This window comes from Anthonomus grandis, chromosome 2, assembly GCF_022605725.1.
Source record: "Anthonomus grandis grandis chromosome 2, icAntGran1.3, whole genome shotgun sequence".
NCBI classification, from domain to species: Eukaryota; Metazoa; Arthropoda; class Insecta; order Coleoptera; family Curculionidae; genus Anthonomus; species Anthonomus grandis.
Window position 1 is genome coordinate 34787494 of NC_065547.1, and position 21502 is coordinate 34808995.

General features: G+C 32.3%; 1 protein-coding gene and 1 long non-coding RNA gene across 2 annotated transcripts in view; both read left to right on the top strand.

The window, feature by feature from the left end:
• LOC126733649 (serine/threonine-protein phosphatase 2A 56 kDa regulatory subunit epsilon isoform) overlaps positions 1–21502 on the top strand; it is a 51575-nt gene that overhangs the window by 4631 nt on the left and 25442 nt on the right. The window contains exons 3-4 of the mRNA XM_050437043.1: positions 14315–14511; positions 20892–21016. Coding sequence (XP_050293000.1) covers positions 14315–14511; positions 20892–21016 — 322 coding nt within the window. The remainder of the gene's footprint in view (positions 1–14314; positions 14512–20891; positions 21017–21502) is intronic.
• LOC126733651 (uncharacterized) lies at positions 7101–13955 on the top strand. Its single transcript, XR_007659806.1, has 2 exons — positions 7101–9916; positions 9977–13955. It is a non-coding gene; the product is annotated as an uncharacterized LOC126733651 (long non-coding RNA).

The window sequence follows — 21502 nt, forward strand, 5'->3', positions numbered from 1 at the left end:
AGTACTCATGATCAATCTGATTATGTCACTTTTTCTAATCTCAGGGCGAGGTGCAAAACTTTAACGAATATTTGCTACCGTGATTATATTTTAAATTTAGACCAATTACTGTGTACTGACCCTAAAAGCTTTTGGTTTCACCTCAACAGTAGGAAGGCGGTAAATGAAATTCCAAATTCAATGTATTATGGTGATAATGAATTTTCTGGTTGTGAACAGATAGCGGAGGGTTTTGCCCAGTTTTTTTCAACTGTAATATAAATAAAAATAACAATTATTATATGGGTCAACAGGTGGGAGAAAATATGACAATTCCTCATCCCCAACTGTCTGTTGGTTTGATTTTTGATAAAATTTTAAAATTAAAGGCCAAAGTTAGTTCTGGTCCTGATGGGATACCAAACTATTTTTTACAAAAATGTGTCTGTACTGTTTCTCGCCCTCTATTCTTCCTTTTTCAGAAATCCCTTGGCTCAGCACTCTTTCCGTCATTATGGAAGCATAGTTTTGTGGTACCAATATTTAAATCAAATGATAATGACCAAATAGGCAACTATAGGGGCGTTTGCATCCAGTCGGCCATTTCAAAACTGTTGGACAGTCTTATCTACGACCAAATTTATTTCTATTGCAAGGAGCTGTTGCTCGATCACTAACTTGTTGATCTATCAGCAGGATCTGTTGGATGCCTTGGAGAGGGGATGTCAGATGGATGTGATTTATACAGACTTCTCCAAGGCTTTTGATAGAGTCGATCACAGAATCTTGCAGAAGAAACTTAGAGTGTTTGGTTTCTCCAATCATATAGTTGCCTGGTTCACAAGCTTCTTGTCAGACCGGACTCAGCAGGTTAGATTGGGTAGTGCTAGATCCAGCAATATCAATGTATGTTCTGGTGTACCTCAGGGTGGACACTGCTCACCATTGCTCTTTAACATTTTCATTAATGATATAGCTACATGTTTTGAAAATAGTGCCTTTTTATTGTTTGCAGATGACCTGAAATTTTATAGAGTAATCCAGACGCCCAAAGACCGATTTTGTTACAAAAAAATTTTCGGTAACGCCCAAAAGAAATTTTGTTACAGAATGACCTGAATAGGCTAAATGATTGGTGTGTCAACAATATCTTATTCTTAAACATACAAGAAATGTAATTATATTAGTTTTGACAAAAGAAGTAAAAAAGTTGTAACATCATACAATATAGAGGGAAGCCCTGTTCAGTATTTTGATACAATCAAGGATCTTGGCATTTATTTTGATGATCATTTAAATTTTAATATACACATAAATAATATAGTGGTTAGGTCCTCCAGGGTTCTGGGTTTTGTTCTGCGTAACTGCAGAGAGCCATCAGTCAAGACCTGTAAGAGAGTGTACATGTCTTTGGTGGTTTCTTTATTGGAGTATGGCTCAATGATATGGTCCCCCTATTATATAATGGTCTGATTGTATGCCCCAACCTTCTTGGTAGAATTAGCTTTAATGTCCCTTCAAGACTCTTGAGACGAAACTGACTATTTGCTTTGCCTTTTCACAGTACCAACTATGCCACTCACTCCCCTATCGAAAGAACCTTAAATATTATCAACCATGAGGATATTGAAGTTGTGGGCATTGGCTTGTCTAGTTTTAGGAATCAAATTAGAGAGATTGTGTAAACTCTTCTGTTGATTTTATGTTGGTTTGCCTGTAAAAACATATTTGTATTTTAGCTGTTTTAAGTTATGGTTGGGTGTAACTATTGAACTTTGTAATATTTTTTTTTTGTAATGGGGTTGATCCCGTCTATTAAATAAATAAATAAATTTAAAAGTCAATTCATTACAATCACAATATAATGTTATTTTCTTGAGATCCAGTCAGATGAATTAAAATCAGCTCTTGACCATAATTGTTTGATTATTAGTAAAGGTAAGTTTACCAGTCATTTGGAGGTTTGCAAAACTATTAATATGTAAATTAGACCCAAAACACAACCAGAAGGAACATTTTCCTAAGAAAATTGAAGAAAACTGGGACAAATAAGTTTTGAAATCATGACTGACCATTTCTTGCACAGGTTGCAAGACCACAGCAAAAACACATGAAAGAACTGTCTTCTGCTTGATAAGCAGTTAATATTTAAATTGGACATGATCTTGGTATAGGTAAGTTCCATGCCCAACTTCATAAGAGGATATCTGGTAAACCTGATAAACTTGCTCGGAACATTTTCAAAACTTTTAATATGGATTCGAGAATTAGGTGATCAAATTGTATAGGCGATTTTAAGAAGAGACCAGGTGAGGTGAATTTCTGTCTTCAATGCTGACATATTGGTAAAGTCTTTGTAAGATCTTTTGATAAATCCAAGCAACTTATTAACTTTATAGTTTGTTCAGGTTTGTCAAGTGGTCGAGGAAAGTAAGACCAGCTTCAAAAAAGACATCCAAATCCTTGACTGAGTCAAGCTGCTTCAAGGATTCCTAACTATATAAATACTATAACTATAAAGTAACTATATAAATTACTTTTCAAGATAAACTATTAAAATTTGGTATAGCGATAGAATAGTTAGGAGAGCATCTTTTGACATATTCTATTATTTTCCATCACTTCCGGTTTAACAGGAAGTGACACTAACTTTCTTATTATAAATGGGACATTTGTTCTATTTTTTACGTATTTCAATAAAAAATAAGGTTCTAAAATCAATTATACTGTATTTTCCACTTTTTGTTTTATACTCATAGAAAAAATCACTTTTTTAAATTTTAAAATAGGGTGCCATGAATGTGTTGAAAGTTTTAATTTTTAATCAAGTAATCACGGAAAAATACTTTTCGTTACATTTTATGACTTTAAATCTTTCACAAGCCTATTTAAAATGTCTAAACCATTCATTTTGGCATTTACAACTTAATTTTTTTAAATAGCACATATTGGGAACAACCACTTTTGAAATGCGGTCACCCCGTATATATATATATTCTTTATTCAGCCCAAAAACATAATATTACAATATATTACAATGTTACATACAATAATCGTAACATTACAAGACCCCAGATGGGATATGGACCGTGTCCTAAAATATTAGCTATAATAGCTTAGAAAAATTTAGTATTTAGTTCTGTTATATAACTCTCTCAAGCATCAACTGATCTTGACAGGAGGAGGAAATCCATCAGAAAATCTTCAAATCAAACAGTTCCACCAAACAATTAGAATTTGTAAATTCATAGATAGATAAATAATACAGAACATCTGGTGGGCTTTAGTGGCCACCTGAAAACAGGTTGTTCTTTTGGAAGTTGATACAGCTATTAACAAAAAGTTATACAGCACAGAATAATTTAAATAAATAGTTATGTCTATACCCTTAGTATTCATTTTTTCATTAGTAGTTCAGCTTCTTTCCGAACAAGTGATTTTGTGATAATGATTCAAAAATGATCCAATGACCCATGAGACAATGTATTTTGAAAAGTTAATATAGGAAATTAATAACCATTTATTGGAGATTTTGCCTTTATCATTGCAAGTTTGAAATGATTTATTGATTATATTGATTTAATCAAGTCCTTAGAATTTTACGAAAATTCTAGAGTGTCTGAAATGTAGTTTCCACTAAAAGGTGCCTCATCATGCCTGTCATTAAACTTCGATTTCTTTATAATTTCAAGAGATAACACAGGATTTTACATCTTAGTTACACAAAGAAGGGAGAAAGCACTATTATACATGTTGTGTGTGGGCATACGCCCATTGTTAACATCCCCTTGAATGGAAAACCGGATGCACAATCGCTTATCGCGTTTGTCATTCAGTTTTGCACAATTTAATTATCGCCGTTAGACCGGGTTTTATATCCAGTCCATTGGAAAGGTCGACGTGATCGTCATATATACAGTCTGGAATTAATGAGAAACGTGGCAACGTTACTTAGGCGTCGGGTAGAGAAAAATACTGTTTTTTATAAATTATTTCCCTGCATCGTCAAATAATCTTAAAACAAAAATGACATCTGTTACTTTCATACATCTTGATAAATTAAACTGTTGCCAATTAACTAAATAGTGGCGCGAAATTCAAAATGGAATGACAGTATTTTTTGTAGTGAATATTGGTCAAAGGTATAAGTTTATTTTTATTTGGCTTCTTAGTAACACTGTTAATATACATTTGTCAAATGTCAAATTGGTCTCAGAATTGTTAAATTTTAATCTAGCGTGTCCTGACTATAATAAATTTGTAAAACAGTTTAGGAGACTTGGAAATGTCTATACGTTATCGACGATAATATCGAGTAGGTCCTAAAATAAGCAAAAAACAAATTTAAAAAAATGGGAGGCCTTGGAACATGCAATTTTCTCAAGGATGTCATGATACATTAGATATGTTATAATAATAATAATACTTCTTTATTTGCTCATATACATCCAACAGCTTAGCATTGTCAAAAGGTATAGACTGTCAAACTCCAATAATACAGTGCATAAAGGGAGACATTAATGTATCAGAGTTTTACCTACATAACATAGCAAACAAAAAACTTACATTTTGTTCACAATATAAAAGAAAATACAATTTTGGTTCGCATCAGAAATGCTCACTAAGTATATATGAAACATTTGTTATACAGGTATGAAAGTATAATATTCGATAAATTTTGATAGACTAGGTTAAAGACTATTGTAGAATTGGTCCAATGAGTATGTACAGATCTTCAAAACCAGGTTTTTCGTTACTTGCTTAAAGTCCATATGACAACTTTGACAAGGTCCTATATACGCCGTTCTACATACTACTGGAGGCGCCAATTGAACAATTCTGCGCAACAGAAAAAGAATCACGAGAGTTTTATGGCCAGATCTATTATATGGCTCTTCCATGATAATTTATGTTGCGAAATTTATAAAGAATTAAGATGAGGAATACCCTGTAAGGGCACCTAATGCAAAACCACTTTTTTATTCGTTATTGTTATTTCACTAAGCCTAATCACTACTATCAATTTATTTAATCAGTAAATACTCATATGAAACTTAAGAGCGCCAAAATATCTAGGAATTTTTTTTTAGGATGTTTGGTAACAAATTTAATCTATTCTCATTTCATCATTGTTTACAACAAAATTTATTACTCAGAGTTTTCTAATTAGTTTATATATATATAGGGATAGCTATGATATAATGAGATTACTTTCATCTAATCAAAAAGTACATATAAATATTTAAATTCTATTCAGAAACAACAAAGTATAAAACCCAACTGATAAGCATTCTTTATTCTTCCATCATCAACACTCATATTAAGAAAACAGATTTTATCGCATTTTTACTTATAAAAATTGAGTTTGCAATGCCGCTTATTAATTTAAGCTCCACCTTGGCATGCCTGATCAACTATTGAGGTATCCCTGACTCAAATGTAATGTTGCCACATTGTATAGTAAATCCTGAATGAAGAGATTTACAATGTTCTTGATTAAATGTTATAGCCAAATATCGCTTTATTGTTTTACAACATATAAAATGTTATTAACAAAGCAAAGAGAAATAAGATAACACAGAATACAATAGTAGGTCCAACAGTGTTTAGAACAGATAAAATAAGTAATATAGGTAAATATTGTCAAAAATAAGTTAAATTTAATAATCCAAATCAAATAAAATTTTATTCAAATTTAAATATTCATACAATACATTTGAGTTCATCATAGACATTGCTTTTTTTATTAAAAGTTTTGTTTAATAGGCACCTAGAGGTTACGCCTGTATGTGCACGGAAATATTACTTATATACTATTTCCTAAAAATGTATCATACATTTATTTATTTACAGTGTGGAATTAACTCCTATTTTTCTAACCTATGACAAAGGTTTAGAAAAAGTTTCATAATTATTTACAATAAAGTCCTTACACCTTTCATTAAAAATCTTAATCCTACTTAAAGTTTTAATTTTATTTGGTATTAAGTTGTAAAATTTTGGTGCTAAATAATTTGTAAGTTTTAAATTTATAGTTTTTTTATTAAACCACCAAATTAAGTGTCTATTAACATTTGCTCTTGTTTGATGATAATGGTTTACTAATTTTTTTAGTGTTTCATTTCAATTTCTTTGTACATACAATGCAAAAACATGAAAATGTACACTTACATCATATGGACAAGAACAGCGCAAATGGCGAAGTTTAGCCTCCTGACCGGTCTTCTACTCAACCGATTCGCCGGATATTAAGTTCACCATCTTTAAATGTTAACAGAGAAAGTCCAATAGAATGTTTTTAAGAGATAACACTGAGGATAAAACAGTTTTAACCAACCATAACAATATAACAATGCAGTATATCTGTCACTAAAAAAGTCCTAAAAATCTACTGCACATCTAATAAATACCTCTTGTACTTAGACCTTAAATAACCAGTATTGCATACCTTAAATTGAAGAGGTAAATTATTATATAAGTTAACACAATTATAACTGAAGCTCTTTTTAAAAAAAGATTATATAGGTACAAATATAATGTATGTATAAACAGTTGCAGATGTCACTGTTATACAATGATTTAGTTGGATATTGCCTATCTTTCTTAAAAATGATCTTTAATATGGAGTTTTGTATTACCCGTAATGGTTGTAAATCACTTTTGTATGTTCCTCCCCATACTACAAGGCCGAAACCGTTGTTTTATTCACTTGTCTGAATTTCAGTAAAATTGCCTTGCAGTTAAGTATTCTGTAAGATCAGATTGAGAGTTGTTTTTTATTATCCTGTATACAAACATAGCAAAGTAGAGATTAACACGAAAATTGTATTTTAAATGTTTATTATTGACATATAATGGATTGATGTGGTCAAACTTACGACCTCCATATGCAAAACACATAAATTTATACTATTCTGCGAGTTACAGAAGTCTAGCTGTCGCAGGATTAAGCATTCTACCAAGAGGTATGTAATATGGCCACGGAGAACATATTTAAAAGAGTAAGGGCTTTTCAATTTTAATAATAATAACTTTATTTCCAACTAGCTTTATTTCCAACAGGTTACATATACCCAGTTACAGGAAAATCAATTAAATATATAATTGTACGAATGCATGAATTGTATTAGAATCATGCAACTAAACTATAAAAGAACTATAAAAGAATTGCTATATAATAAAAAAAAAAAAAAAGTAGTGAACTTGAGAAAATAAATAAATAATAAAAAATCAACACTAAATTAGAATAAGAATCAAGCATTAATTTAAATCAAAAGAGCAAAAAAAAATGAGTAAATAAATGTATTCAAGCTAAAAACTAAATAACTAAAAACTAAATAACCTAGCCTCCCCCACCGACCATACGCAGGTGATTCAAGATAAGTGCCAAATTGTCATGGTGAATGTCACAAGAATCAGCAATAGTGTTAAAGTTTTGACACATAAAGTGAATAGGACTCTGGTACAGAATGTTGGACCTGGCTGTGTCCAAGTTAAAAGCTGGACACTGTCTGGATCCTGGGCGTGGTATATGAAAGCAAATCCTTTGCAAAAGGGATGGGCAGTCAATTTTATGGTTAAGTAAATTAAACAAGAATTTCACCGAATGCATTTCTCTCTCTTTACTCTTTACTATTTCTCTCTCTACTTTAAGTAAACAGAGCAGAGCTTTTTTAAAACATACTGCCGAAAATTCATTCCGACTGCTTCAATATTTTTTAGGTGTTCCAGTAGATTAGATCTGCATAATTGTGCACACCTAAAAAATATTATATCAATATTGCATCAATATTATTAACAAACAATGCTTGTTTCTGTAAAATGAAAAGAAGAGTGATATGTAGAAATAATGAATGCATTGATGGAAAAACTTAATTTTGGAAAAATCATTAGTTAACCAGGTGTATGCTTTGGATGGTAGAATGTGAAGATCTATTGATACCCCAGACTGATAAACATTCATATTTACACTCATAAAGGCATTTCTTCTGAGTGCAACCTTTATGGTCTGCTGGATGCCAAATCCAAGTAATGTATCATCACATAGCTTCAGCTCAATTGGTTCAATTGTGCCAAAATACATATTAAATAGCCTGAAGGAGATCAACACATTGCAAAAGTTCATGAAATAATTTGACGTACTATATATAATAATTTGGCGTTAGTTGCTCAATTTTTCTTGAATGTGCATTTGCAAGAAAATTCATTAGTTTTGCTCTAATTGATTTAACATTTTTGAAAAGTTACTTCTAAAAGGCCAGCTTAATTATGAATAATTGTTGTGGTCCTATCCAGTCACATATTTTTACCTCAGTGAGGCAAAAGCAACGTTGCCACATACAATAATAAGAATCGATGGCAATTTACACTTCATAGCACTCGATTAGGTGTAAATTTGAACGTAATTTGTCATGTATGAAAGCGATGAATTCCCAATAAGGTTCTGTTTGGTTTTTATATTTTCGCGGCCGTGAGAATTAATAATTGTCGTCCTCGTCGTTGCGAAATCGAATTTAAAAGCACTTTACGGGAAAAGTTGCCCTCAGCGATCATCATCATCATAGTAATAATAACGTAACTTTATTAGCTGACGAAGATCGGTCGGCAATTAGTCAGCGACCGGGTGTCGCTGACGCTGCTGACTATATCGATTTATTTCGGCCCTCTTCGCTTCTTTAGCGCGATGTGTGTGTATGTGAAACCGAGAAATGAGGCCGAGTGGCAGGAATACGATGCGAAAATAAATTAATTTGAAAAACTTCTAATAAATACCTTTTTTTTTAATCACCCTGTATAATATAATGTATTGTATATATTTTTAAATAGGACGCTGTTTGCTCATTAAGGACTTGGATTTGGAAAAGCCCAAACGGTCTGACAAAAAATAAGATCTTGACTTTGTAATAACCGACAATAAACATATCGTCAAAGATGTATCAGTATACTAAATAGATTTACCACAGGCAGTGACCACACTATGGTAAGAGAAACGTTTGTCTCAATTTAAAAGAGGAGCGTCGCAAAATGGTCAAGACGTTAGATAAAAAGACCTTGGCATCCGCCGATTAATTGTTATAAATTCCAATAATGCATTTACGACCTATTAAAAGAACTTGAAGAATGAATGAAGAGTTAAAGATAGACACCTTTAATAACAGTAAAGGCCCAGACAACAAGCAAACTGGAGAACTAATAATGCAAGAAAGAAAAAACAAAAGAGGAAGATCTAAGGGAAATAAACAGTCAAATCTCCAAAGAAATAAGGAAACACAAGAAGGTAGAAAGTGAGAGAAATTCAACGACCATAGAAAACAACAAAAGCATTAAGGTACTCCAAAAAAATTACGAACGGAAGGAAAGAAATATGCAAAATGAGCAACACATATGGAGTATTAACTTACGACCAATAGAAAGGAAATATTAAATATAGCAGAGGAATTTTAGAAAATCCTGACATTTGGATGGCGTTGTCATTCTAATATTACCATAGAGGAAATAGAATTAGTATTAAAAAACACAAAAAATAAAGCGCCAGGGAAAGATAACATAATTACAGATGTAATAAAAATAGGAGGCCAACATCTACTGCTAAAAACTGCTTCTTTAACATACAACAGCTTGTCCACAATATAGAGAGAAGGTAGTGTGAGTATTCTGAGAATTCTAAATGTAGCCATACAGTCATCCCTATAACATTTCTCTGATACCTCCCAGTTAGGTAGAATTCTAGAGCTTGGATAGAAAGATAGTAGAATTTCATTAAAATTATAAAACTTAAAATGGTTGTGTTGTCCCTGTTCATCCTGAACTCAAATTAACTGTTGTTAAAGAACCCATTGGTGCATACAATTAAAAAATAAGATAACATGAAACATCAAACTAGAAAACTATTACTGAAAAGAATCATCAAACTTCTCAAGGCTATAATATGTTTTAGGTAAAATTAGACTTTTTAGGCGCTTCATGAACATTTTCATGCATCTTGAACATTTTTTAGAAATATAGAATAATTCTGATGGAGAGTTTGGACGAAGAGTCAAGATATGGTTTTCAAATTTTCAAATAGTGGAGGAATTGTAGAAAATCCTGACATCACACAAAAAACAAAGCGCCAGGGAAAGAGAACATAATTACAGATGCAATAAAAATAGGAGGCCAACATCTACTCCTAAAAACTGCTTCTTTAACATACAACAGGTTCTCCAGAATATAGAGAGAAGGTTGTGTGAGTATTCCAAGAGTTCTAAATGTAGCTTTACAGTCATCCCTATAACATTTCTCTGATACCTTTCAGTTAGGTAGGATTCCAGAGCTTGGATAGTAAGATAGTGGAATTTGATTAAAATTATAGAACTTAAGATGATTACACAGTCAAAAGCTTTGCTGAGTTTACAAAACAGAACTGTATTATAGCATTGCTCACATAAATATTGCATAGTATTAACTATTATATTAAGTATACCCTGTGTCATGTCCCTGTTCTTCCTGAACCCAAATTAACTCTTGTTTAATAACCCACTGGTAGGTATAATACAAAAAAAAATATTTAAAATACTCAAGATAACATAAAACACAAAACTAGAAAACTATTACTGAAAACAATCGTTAAAAAAACTTCTCAAGGCTATAATATGCTTTAGGCAACATTAGATTGTTTCGGAACTTTATGAACATTTTCATGCATATTGAACATTTTCTAGAATTATAAAAGAATTCTGATGGAGAGAGGGACATGCTTATAAATCTTGTGTCTTATATAAATAAGAGAGTTTTTAGTAAGGGATGATGTTGGTATGGGCAAAGAAAAATCATGGAATCATCGAGTAACATGTCCAGTATTTGATGGTGGTCTATCAGATTTAAGGATGAGTGCCACTGTCTCCAATATAAATAGTGAGTGAACAGTTAAAATTTGCTCTGAAATAAAGAGTGGTCTGCAGGAACTCCTTAAACCAACAGAAGAAAGATATCTTGTAGCTTTTTTCTGAATCAGGTCAAAAATATTCAGTATTTCTTTTGTAAACAAACCCCAAAACTCAAGCAGTGCAAAATACATTTAGTATGCAACCACCTTTCCCATCAGTTCCTGCATTGCCACTTTAACATCCTGAAAATAGTTTGGATGAAGAGTCAAGATATGGTTTTCAAATTTTAGATTTCTTTCAATATCAAGACCTAAAAAATTAAGTCAGCAAATAAAAGACCATGAACAAGAACTTGAAACAAGACCCTTGTCCACAACACCAGACTGTTAGATGTACGCCACTCCCGAATCTTACGAAGATCCTTAACAATGATAGATCTAAGGTCTGATCTTTGATCTAAGATCTGATCTTTGTGGTACTAAAGAAGCGTAGTATCATTCACAATTTGAAGAATCAGACTCAAAGAGAGAGCTTAATTCACTCAAAGCCTAAGTAACTGCCAACATAAAGGGGTTAAAGAAAAAGGCCTGGGATTAAATGAATCACTTCACTTCTCCTTTTTATACACTATAATTTACACTATTTACACGGACTTTATACACATTATATACAACAGGATTCCTATTGGGGAAGAGCCTAAACCTAAGGTGCGTAACCTATGGTTATTTAATTATTTAAATTTATAAAAAATATAGAGGACAAAGAACGAATCTTTTACACGTTGACATCATGAGATTATCGTCTCAAGTGTCAGTGGTAGCAGGTGGCGCAACTGACAGGCTGTACATATTAGCGCTGTGTTGCCACACTTACTCCTTTTATAAAACTTGATATTAACAAATAATTGTTGGATTATGTTTCCAACACTTTTGTCAGGGCTTGGTGTTGAATCTCTGTGTATACATTGAATGCTCACAATTTTTTTTTGTGGAAGCTTGTTAATAACAAAATAGAGAGCCCAATTCTTCTAGCACAACTATCTTTTCACATCCCTTGAGTGAAGGCCAGACACAAGCCATGATTTGTTCTTGATCCAATATTCTTTAGAATGTATAAAAACATTAATTATGTTGTTATGGATTCCAATATACATTGTTGCCATTTATTATAGAATTTTGCTAGATGTAGAGACTTACTCTTCTTGAATATGATTCATTAAGTAATAATTTAATTCTCAATTTATTCATACTGATCTGTCTAATGGTGTTGACTAGCAGTGAATTCTATTAAATAAAGAGCTCAATTGTGTTATTGCTTTTTTTTGTGTTTTATATTATGATTATTATTATTATTTTTATTGTCCCTTTAATTTTAATTAATTAATTAATTCATGTTGTTTATCAATTTTTTTGAGATTTTTTTCTGTAATTCAATAACGTCTGGTGGAACAAATACTATTATTAAACGAGTTTTCGTATTGTGTGTTGTAGTTTAATACTCACAAGAAATTTGTACTTGGATTGTTGGGGAAGTCTCTTTACCTTATATTTAGGTTAAAAGTGTCTTATAGTTCACAGAAAATATTTGAGTATAATATCATAGGAAAATTTTTGCCAGAGAGCTCTAATGTCGTAGTCAGAACATAATTATTATACATCAGCGCAACACAGTTTTTGAGTAAATCAATGTACTGTTCTTTTCATAACTGATTTGCATATCAGCAGTATTTGTTAGACGCTTTTGAGAACCATAGTTAATGGACCGTATTTACACTAATTTCTCGAAATCGTTTGACAGAGTGAAACATGTACATCTTATTTATCAATTGCGTGCGATAGGCCTGAGCGATGGTCTTTGAAAGTGGATTGATTTATAGCATAATTTCTGAAGAAATTAAAGTCTTCAGGTGTACCTTAGGGCTCCCACACAGGACCTATTTTATTTATTCTATTTATTAATGATCTTTGTTGTGTTGTCCGTCACTCGGAAGTTTTATTATTTGCAGACGACGTAAAATCATACAAAGTAATGAAATTCGCAATTGCTGCGCAACTTTTACAAGCTAAAGTTGATAGTGCTTTTTTATGGTTAGTAAGTAATGGTCTGGAGCTTAATATTCAAAAATCCGAAAGTTTTTGTTTTGGTTGGTTGTATATTGCACTATAAAGGACTTAGTTCTCAGATCTGCTACTACTGTTAGAGACTTGGTGTTATTGGACAGTAAATTGACATTTGGGTCTCATGATGAGATTGTCTATATATATGTGTTCATTCTGGACTTGAATACGCCTTGCCTGTATGATCACCTTTTTATTCTACTATGTGGCAATAATTGAAACCAAAAAGCATTTATTAATTTCCTAGCATTCAAGGCTGGCATTGAAATTTACCAGAATTTTCATATTAATTATAAGATAATAAAGGATATTTTTAACATCGGTAGTCTAACACCGAGAGGGACTCGTTCAAATTTACTCACAATGTATAAAATATTAAATGTAATTTTTTATTGCCCATATTTTGAAAAATATACAATTCAAAATCAATAATAAATGTCGGAATCCTGCCATGTTTCGCTTGCCTTTCCATCATGCGAATTTCGGTCTCTTTTGTCCAATCACCAGAATGATGAGAGCATTTAATGGGCTTAACCTTGCCCCTTCCTGGCTAATTCTGTTAATGCATTTAAATTAAGTCTTAAGGAACTAAAGTGATGAAATTGTGCATAGGGTTATGTTTTACGTTTTGTATTTTTTGCTCCTTTATCTTTGCTATTGCTTTGTTCATTTTCATATTATTGATTATTTTTATATTCTTTGAAACTTCTTGGTTATTGTTATTAGTATGTATTTTAATTTATTCTTGTAAATTGGCTTTTTAATATTGAAATAAATAAAATAAATTAAAAAAAATCAGGTGTAGTAAAGAAACTTGCTTAGATCTTGATTTATCATAGTTGAGACTGTAATAATCCTACAAAATGTTCCTTAAAAATATTATAAAAAAAGGCTTAAAGCCAAGATATCCCTTTGTTCATCCTGTAACTAAAATGAAAGAACAATTCCAATAGTAAATCGTAGCGTCAATCTCAGTGTAATCAGAAGTGAGATACTTTATAAACTTCTTTATTATTGTTATTATTATGTATTTTAATTTATTCTTGTAAATTAGCTTTGCCGTTGAAATAAATAAAATACATTAAAAAAAAAACAGGTGTAGTAAAGAAACTTGCTCGGATCTTGATTTATCATAGTTCTGTGATAATCCTACAAAATGTTCATTAAAAACATTATAAAAAAGGCTTAAAGCCAAGATATCCCTTTGTTCGTCCTGTAACTAAAATGAAAGGACAATTCCAATAGTAAATCGTAGCGTCAATCTCAGTGTAATCAGAAGTGAGATACTTTACCCACCACGTAGGGAATTGTACCGTTTGATTGATTGATTTATGAACTAATGGTTGTTTTTAGATGTGCCGGCGAGCGAACAGGAGGAGCTGTTCATCCGCAAGTTACGGCAATGCTGCGTCCACTTCGACTTTATGGACGCGGTGTCCGACCTAAAGGGGAAGGAGGTGAAGCGGTGCTCGTTGAACGAACTGGTCGATTACATCACGGCCGGACGGGGGGTCCTCACCGAACCCGTTTATCCCGAAATCATTAAAATGGTGAGTTAACGTTCTCGTCAATGGTGATTTCATTAAAACCCGCACTTCATTCATATTTTTGGGCGATTTACGCAAACCGACGGCGGCGCTTTTTCTAGTCAGTCTAATTACGATCTCATCGCCCGGGAATTCGGGAACACCTGCCAAAGCGGATCCGTCGCAGGAATTTTTGGCAGAAATCGTCATTTTCCGTTTGCGTTTTTTTTTTTGGTTTTTAAATCGGAAAAGATTATTTAATTATTATAAGTTAAAAGTAGTTGAAGCGGCCACGTCTTGGGCAACTGTTACGTTTTATGTCTGAAATCGTCGGGAACCGTCACGCTCAACAGAAACATACAGGGTGTTAATTTGAAAACTTTCAATGCAAATATCTCTGAGACTAAAAAAAATTAGAAAACCACAATTTGGTACTATACTATACTATTTGGTACTAACCACACCTTGGGCCTGATGCACCAAGTTCCCATAATTTTAAATAGCACCACCTCTTTAAGGCATGGAATAGTATTCACCTGCACAAGAATTTTTTCAAGTATAAATGAAAGGTATAAGTGAAATAAAATAAACTGTTTTTATGCAGTGTTATTTATTTAATTAAATTCTCAAAATGCATTCCATTTTGGGCTAAACAAAAGTATAATCTATTTCCAAACTTTTTTAAATACTTCTCTTGGAATATAATAATAGATGCACATTCTGCAATAATTCTCATCATTGAGTGAGACTGGTTATGTTTTAAATACAAAAGTTTTTAAGTGACTCCAGAGAAGAAAAAATCGGGGGTTGTTAGATCTAGTGATGCCTCCGGCCATTCCATTGGACCTCTTCTCCCGATCCACTGAAATCCATCACGAAACGCAGCATGTAAAAATTGCCTCACAGTAAGAACATATAGTAGGGTGACGCTCCATCTTCTTTAAAATGTAATAAATGTTCGTTTAAGTTCCTACCTCCATGAATATCCAACTGATTTTCTATTTCTTTAACAATTTTAGGTTGAATGAGTGTTTCCAACATTTCCATGTAAGTTTCGCTAATAAGATTACCGTTAATAAATAATTCCCGCCCACACATTGATTTTTTCTGGATACTGTGTGTCCTTTCCTGAAAACGTGCGGATTTCCAGTATTTACAGTTGTGCTTATTTACGGAATCATTTAAAAAAAAACTTGTAATCGTCGCTAAACCAAATATTTTTTAGCAACTCTGGAGTAATACGTAATTTTTCTCTGTCATTCCCTCTCAAAATTCTACTTTTCCGTCAGGGTCGTCTTTACACAATTCCTGAAGAATTTGCATTTTGTTTGGTTGGAAATCATTTAATTTAAGTACCTGATTTATACATTCATGACAAATTCCTGATATCGCTGAACCTTGGTGTAGAGACAATGTCCTAATACTTCTACTTGTGTCACTTCATGAAGTACTCTACACTGAATTCTTTAACTTTTTTTTTGTTTTCCTCCAATCCTTTTTTGATTTTTTTCTAATTTGAGAATTAGTTGCCTCACATAAGTTTGACTTTTGACATTTTTTCCAGTATTTCTTTAAATAATGCAGCTCAAACTAAAAAAATTATTGCTTTATTGGCTATATAAACATAGAAGTTGGAGATAAAGCCAAAACAATCTAATTCACTGAATTTACAATAAGTTACATCAAAACTAGATTAAAATTTAAGCCATAAAGAATACTTAAAAGCTAATCATTCAAAAATGTCCTTAAACTATAGCAGGCTTTACTGGTGAGAAGTTCATTTGCTCTTATATGTAGGCTTTTTTCAGTTTTAAGTTTTCTTATTTCTAGTGGAAGATTATTAAATAACTGTATGAGTGAGGAATCGGTAGCCTCAGTAGGTAATTTTGTTGAGTGTTTTACGGATCACCTAATTCTAGTTTATGTTTCAACTCAAAAAAAGCTTTATTGTTTCTAACGAAATTGTTTTAAACAAAACTAAAAAAATATGTATAAATTTAAACTGTCCTGTCCTAATAAACATTACACAACTTACAAACAATGATGCTAAACAGTCATAATTTTTTTTTTAATAATTAATATACTAAACAAACTGTTTCCAGAAGAAAAAGACAATACAGAGTTAAAATATTATGAGGCAGGAATAGATGGCAAGGGTCACGAGGCTTTGTTACACATAGATTCCTAATGGCCCTTTTCAACGAAACAAATAGTAAATTAAAAAGGTAATTTGAGCATGAACCCCAAAAGCAAATTTCATATTGAAGTTGGGACTTAATAATCGCAAAATATGCACATTTGGAAATATAAAAGTTTAGATTGGTAAGCAATCCTTAGAGCACAATGATTTTGAGAACCATAAATTATTTCAGCCATACTGTAAATCATGGTGTGAAGTATTTGGGTGAGTCGGTGACAAGTCACAAGACCATATCGTCGGCCTCATATGAATTTTGCGTAAGTCCAAAAATGTAAATTTTACAGTAGGCGAAAAAACTAGTTATTGACTAACAGTAATGTAACTTCAAAGACTTTTTTTAAATTATGTTTTGTTTTATGAAAACTAATATCGGAAATGTCAGAAAAATAATTTTCTTTTTTATTTAAACAAGTTAAAGGACTTAGGCAGGAATCATATAAAAACTCATCGCATTTTGGACATACGCATATTTCATATTAAAAATACAACTATTATAATTGTTAATTATTATTTTATTGTTTATTAATTGCTTTTAAAAAAAATTAAAAATTTAAAACATTAAGTACTTACATTCTTAGAAAAACATTACATGTTATACGAACCTTTAGGATTCATGTTCAAGATCGTCATAGAAAGGATGGTAATCTGGTTCCATAGTATTTTTTAGCGATTGAAGGTGTTCAAACTTTTCCCTTTTAATTTTTAATTTACCTTGATAGAGTTTTGGTAGCTTTTCCATGGGTATACTCAAGCATTTTTTATTAAATCTGAGTGGAAGGATTTGAAATTCACCAACTTCTTATATTGAATGGATCTGTTTGAATTATATTTTAGAGCTCTAATATCTTGTACAGTAGGGTCACCAGTTTTACGTCCAGACCGAATTGAATTAAAAAAGTTAACAGAAAAATCTTTAAAATAATCATGATTCAAATATTGAACATAATAAGGTCTTGGGTTTTTTCTCGCAACTATTATCAAATTTACGTAATCGGCAGGTACGTTTATTACCCTGCCTGTAATCTTTCTTTCAATTGTGGAATGCATAGAATCACATTCCATTTGTGTATGACCCTTCTCTAAGTATTTTTGAATAACACATACTTTTTTTTCCATTGAAAAATTTAATAGGGCATTAGACAAGGTGGAATTGCGATTCTGTGCACCACAACCGTCACTGTAAAGAATAATAGTTTTGGTATTTGGATCCATAGTTGGTAAAACCATGGTATCTAAGAAGGTACAAATAATCAAGGCAAAACAGTTTGCCTTTAACTCCCCTTCCCCTTCGTGCCACAGAAAACAGTAACCATCCTTTGTATGTAGATTAAAAATAGTAAAATTGTGCAGAATCAATTTAGTTTTGTAGTAAAGGGCAGACACTTTTGACTGTAGACACAGTAAAACAGATTGGAGATCCATGGTAAACACTTCATGGGGTGACTGCTTGTCCTTTTCTTTTTAATTTCTTGCCTCCTCCTTTTTTTTATATGTGCTTGATGAAGTAGATCGGAAACATTTTGTGTTCGGTGCTCTACACAAATATCACATTCGTCCTTTTTGGTACTGAAGAGAGATAAATTTAGTTCTTCAAAAATATATTTAAATAGGGTTAATCCAACTGGTTCTATTTTTTTATATGTTAACCAAACATTTTTATAAAAATCATAGAGTTCAGTTTTGTTTTTCCAGCGGGGTTCTAGGTATAGCTTTGAAGACGATTTGCGGCAGTAATGAGATTCTAGCTTTGGTAAATTACTAAGAAAATCTTTAACTGATTTTTTTTTCTCAATATTTCTTATTTGGTGTTTTTGGTAGCAGTCTTTAGTTTCTACATTATTACATTTTTTATTTTTGGGTGAATTAAAGCTTTTTTTTAACCAGTGAGTAATAGTTCTCATGGATACACCAAGTGTGTTGCATAACATCATTTTGCATACTCTAACTCTCTCTTTTTTTATGTCAAGAAAGAAAGATCAAGAGCATTTTTTTCTACTTTCTCCTTCGGTTTTTCGGTTCCTTGCCCTTTTGGTTTTTGAAGAGACCGCTCTTCCATTGACAAAAAAATTTTTCTCCTCCCATGTATACTTCCAGTATTTTTGAAATTTTTTGTCTTTGTTCGTCATTTAAGAGATAACATTTAAAAATAATTTTCTTTGACCCCTCTTTACATGAACATCTCATTTTTAATTTTCTTTCAGTTCTCTGAACAGAAAATTTGTTATCCTTTCTGCCCATATACGAATCCCCTTCTTGTCTTTTCTTTTTGTTAATGTTGTACTCCCATCCTTGACTGTCTCTCAACCTGTTTTTCTTCCTCTTACGCTTTTTGTCTCCATTTTCTGGAATACTCTCCCTTTCACTTAGGTCTTCATCTTTATTTAATCTGGAATTCTCTTTGTTCTCATCATCGACTGTGTTAGTATTGTCAAAATATTTTCGAAACTTGTGGTGCTTGTGTTTTCTAGATTTTTTTTGGTCGCTAGTCCGAACATTATTATTATTGGTCAGATTTCTGCCCGTATAACTAGCCTCTTCGAAAGTTATATCGGCGTTGTTTATGGTATCCAAGTCAATAAAGGCATCTAAAGTATCAGTATTATCCAGTAATATAATTTTCTTGACAAAATCCTCATTGCCGGTCAAGTTGGAGTCAATATTTTCTTGTAATTCTTTTGCAGATACATTAAGCAAGTTTTGGGCCAACATACATTCTTCTTTTAAATGTGCTAATGCATCCGCATACTCAGGATTAGAAGAAATTGTAACGTCACTTGAAACTATAACTTTTGGTTCGGATTTTTGAAACTGTTGATTAACATCAGCAGTTTTTAGGTTGCATTGGGGAGCAACTCATTTCATCCATACTTTTAAGCCTCGCTTTATAAAGTATTTTATAGCTTTTTGAACTCTTATTCATTCTGAAAAAAATACTGTGCATCTACTCCAAGGGAAGGCTTTCAGAATATTAGAAATGAGCTGAAACAATATCATTATTTTTGTTTAGCACAAAATGGGAAGCTTTTTTCACCATCTAATTAAATAAAATACCACTTTATAAAACAAAGTTTATTTTATTTAACTTATACTTTTCTTTGACCCTGTATAAAATTTAGCAGAAAAAATTTTATGCAGGTGAATACTACTCCAAGAGACCAAATTAACTAATTTAAGGTATCACAAAAAGAGTGATGCCATTTAAAATTTTGTGGTTGGGGTACATCATGCTTGAGGAGTGACTTACCCTATAATCAAAATATGGTGTATGTAGTTCCCCCTACCTGTATAACATTTGTACCAAATTGTGCTTTTCTAACTTTTTAAGTTTCAGAGATATTTGGATTAAAAGTTTTCAAATTGACACCCTGTTATATGATATAATTGTACAATTTTTTAATGTAAAATAAAATCCATCGACATGATACTTTTTTCAAGAATTCAATAGCCCAATCGGGTTTTTCATATCATCAATGACTTTCCCAAAGAGGCATTATTTTCTGAAAAATTAAAAGATATCATTTTTTTCCAAAAAAAACTCCAATCGTTATACCTACCACTAATAAAAAATTTACTGAATCCGCCTTCTCACCCTTACAAACGTTCTAACTACCAATCTATACCATTGGCGCAACCACCCGCCGATGGTTGCCTACACAATTTTCAATTAGCCACTGTTGCCACGTTTACACTGAAACATTCCTGACAGTAGTAATAACAGGAAGTGCCCGACGAATTCGCATGCATGGCGGGTCCCTTCAGAGATAACCGAAAAGATGAAATTTTCTGGGGCGTAAAGGGCTGAAGGGGCAAGGAGAGGAAGGGAAGTTTTTCACGTCCGTCCTTTGTCGTAAATTGTTTGCTTTTCCCGTTTTGGGAAAGGCCTTTGTGACACAAAGGATTCCGAAAGAAGACGCGAATTGAATATTTAAAAATGTCACGATATGCTCTAGTTGTGTTTATGTTGACTTCTTCATCCTTTAGGGCCCCACAGGGTGTTATTTCTATACCCAGTAGTCGTTAACGAACGCACGAAATTTGAAAAATTGGCTTAACGTGGCACCATTGTATGAAGTCACTAGGCAACCCTCGATGCTCGTATCCAGATTAGTTGGTTAAGGGTTTGTGGGGGTGGCAAGGCGGGGTTTAATTATAAAGCGACGTTGCCGATTTACGTTTTTATATAGTTGTTTGATCTATTCTTTAGATATCGGCGAACCTGTTCCGTACGTTGCCCCCCAGTGAGAATCCGGATTTCGATCCGGAAGAGGACGACCCCACGTTAGAGGCGAGTTGGCCCCATTTACAGCTAGTTTATGAATTTTTCTTGAGGTAAGTTTTTTGTGTTGGTAAAATATATATTGTTATGAAAATGTCATGTTGCCAAACTTTATAGAAGGAAAAAACGGAGGAAAAATCAATATTTTCTTAAAAATTGCAATAAACCCATTGTCGTGGGTTTATACTCTTTTTTTTAGGTAACTTTTCCTCAAGATTTTAATGTGTAATTGGTTTTTTTTGCATTATCAATGGTTTTCCCGAAAAATTTTCATAGAAATTAAACAAAACTAGCGACATACGATATTCTTTTTCAGCTAAAGGGTGTTTCTTGAGAGTTACACAAGTTGGAATCACAATAAAACAAAGAAATATATTTTTAATATCAATGAAGCACGCTTTATTGGATAAAAAGTTTTATGACATTAATGATTAAATGATTTCGGCCATGTAATCGCCACGGCTGGCGTGTACAAGACGCGAATACCAATTTTCATAGTTTTTGCAGCGTTTGCGGCCATATTTCGTCAATAACTCTTC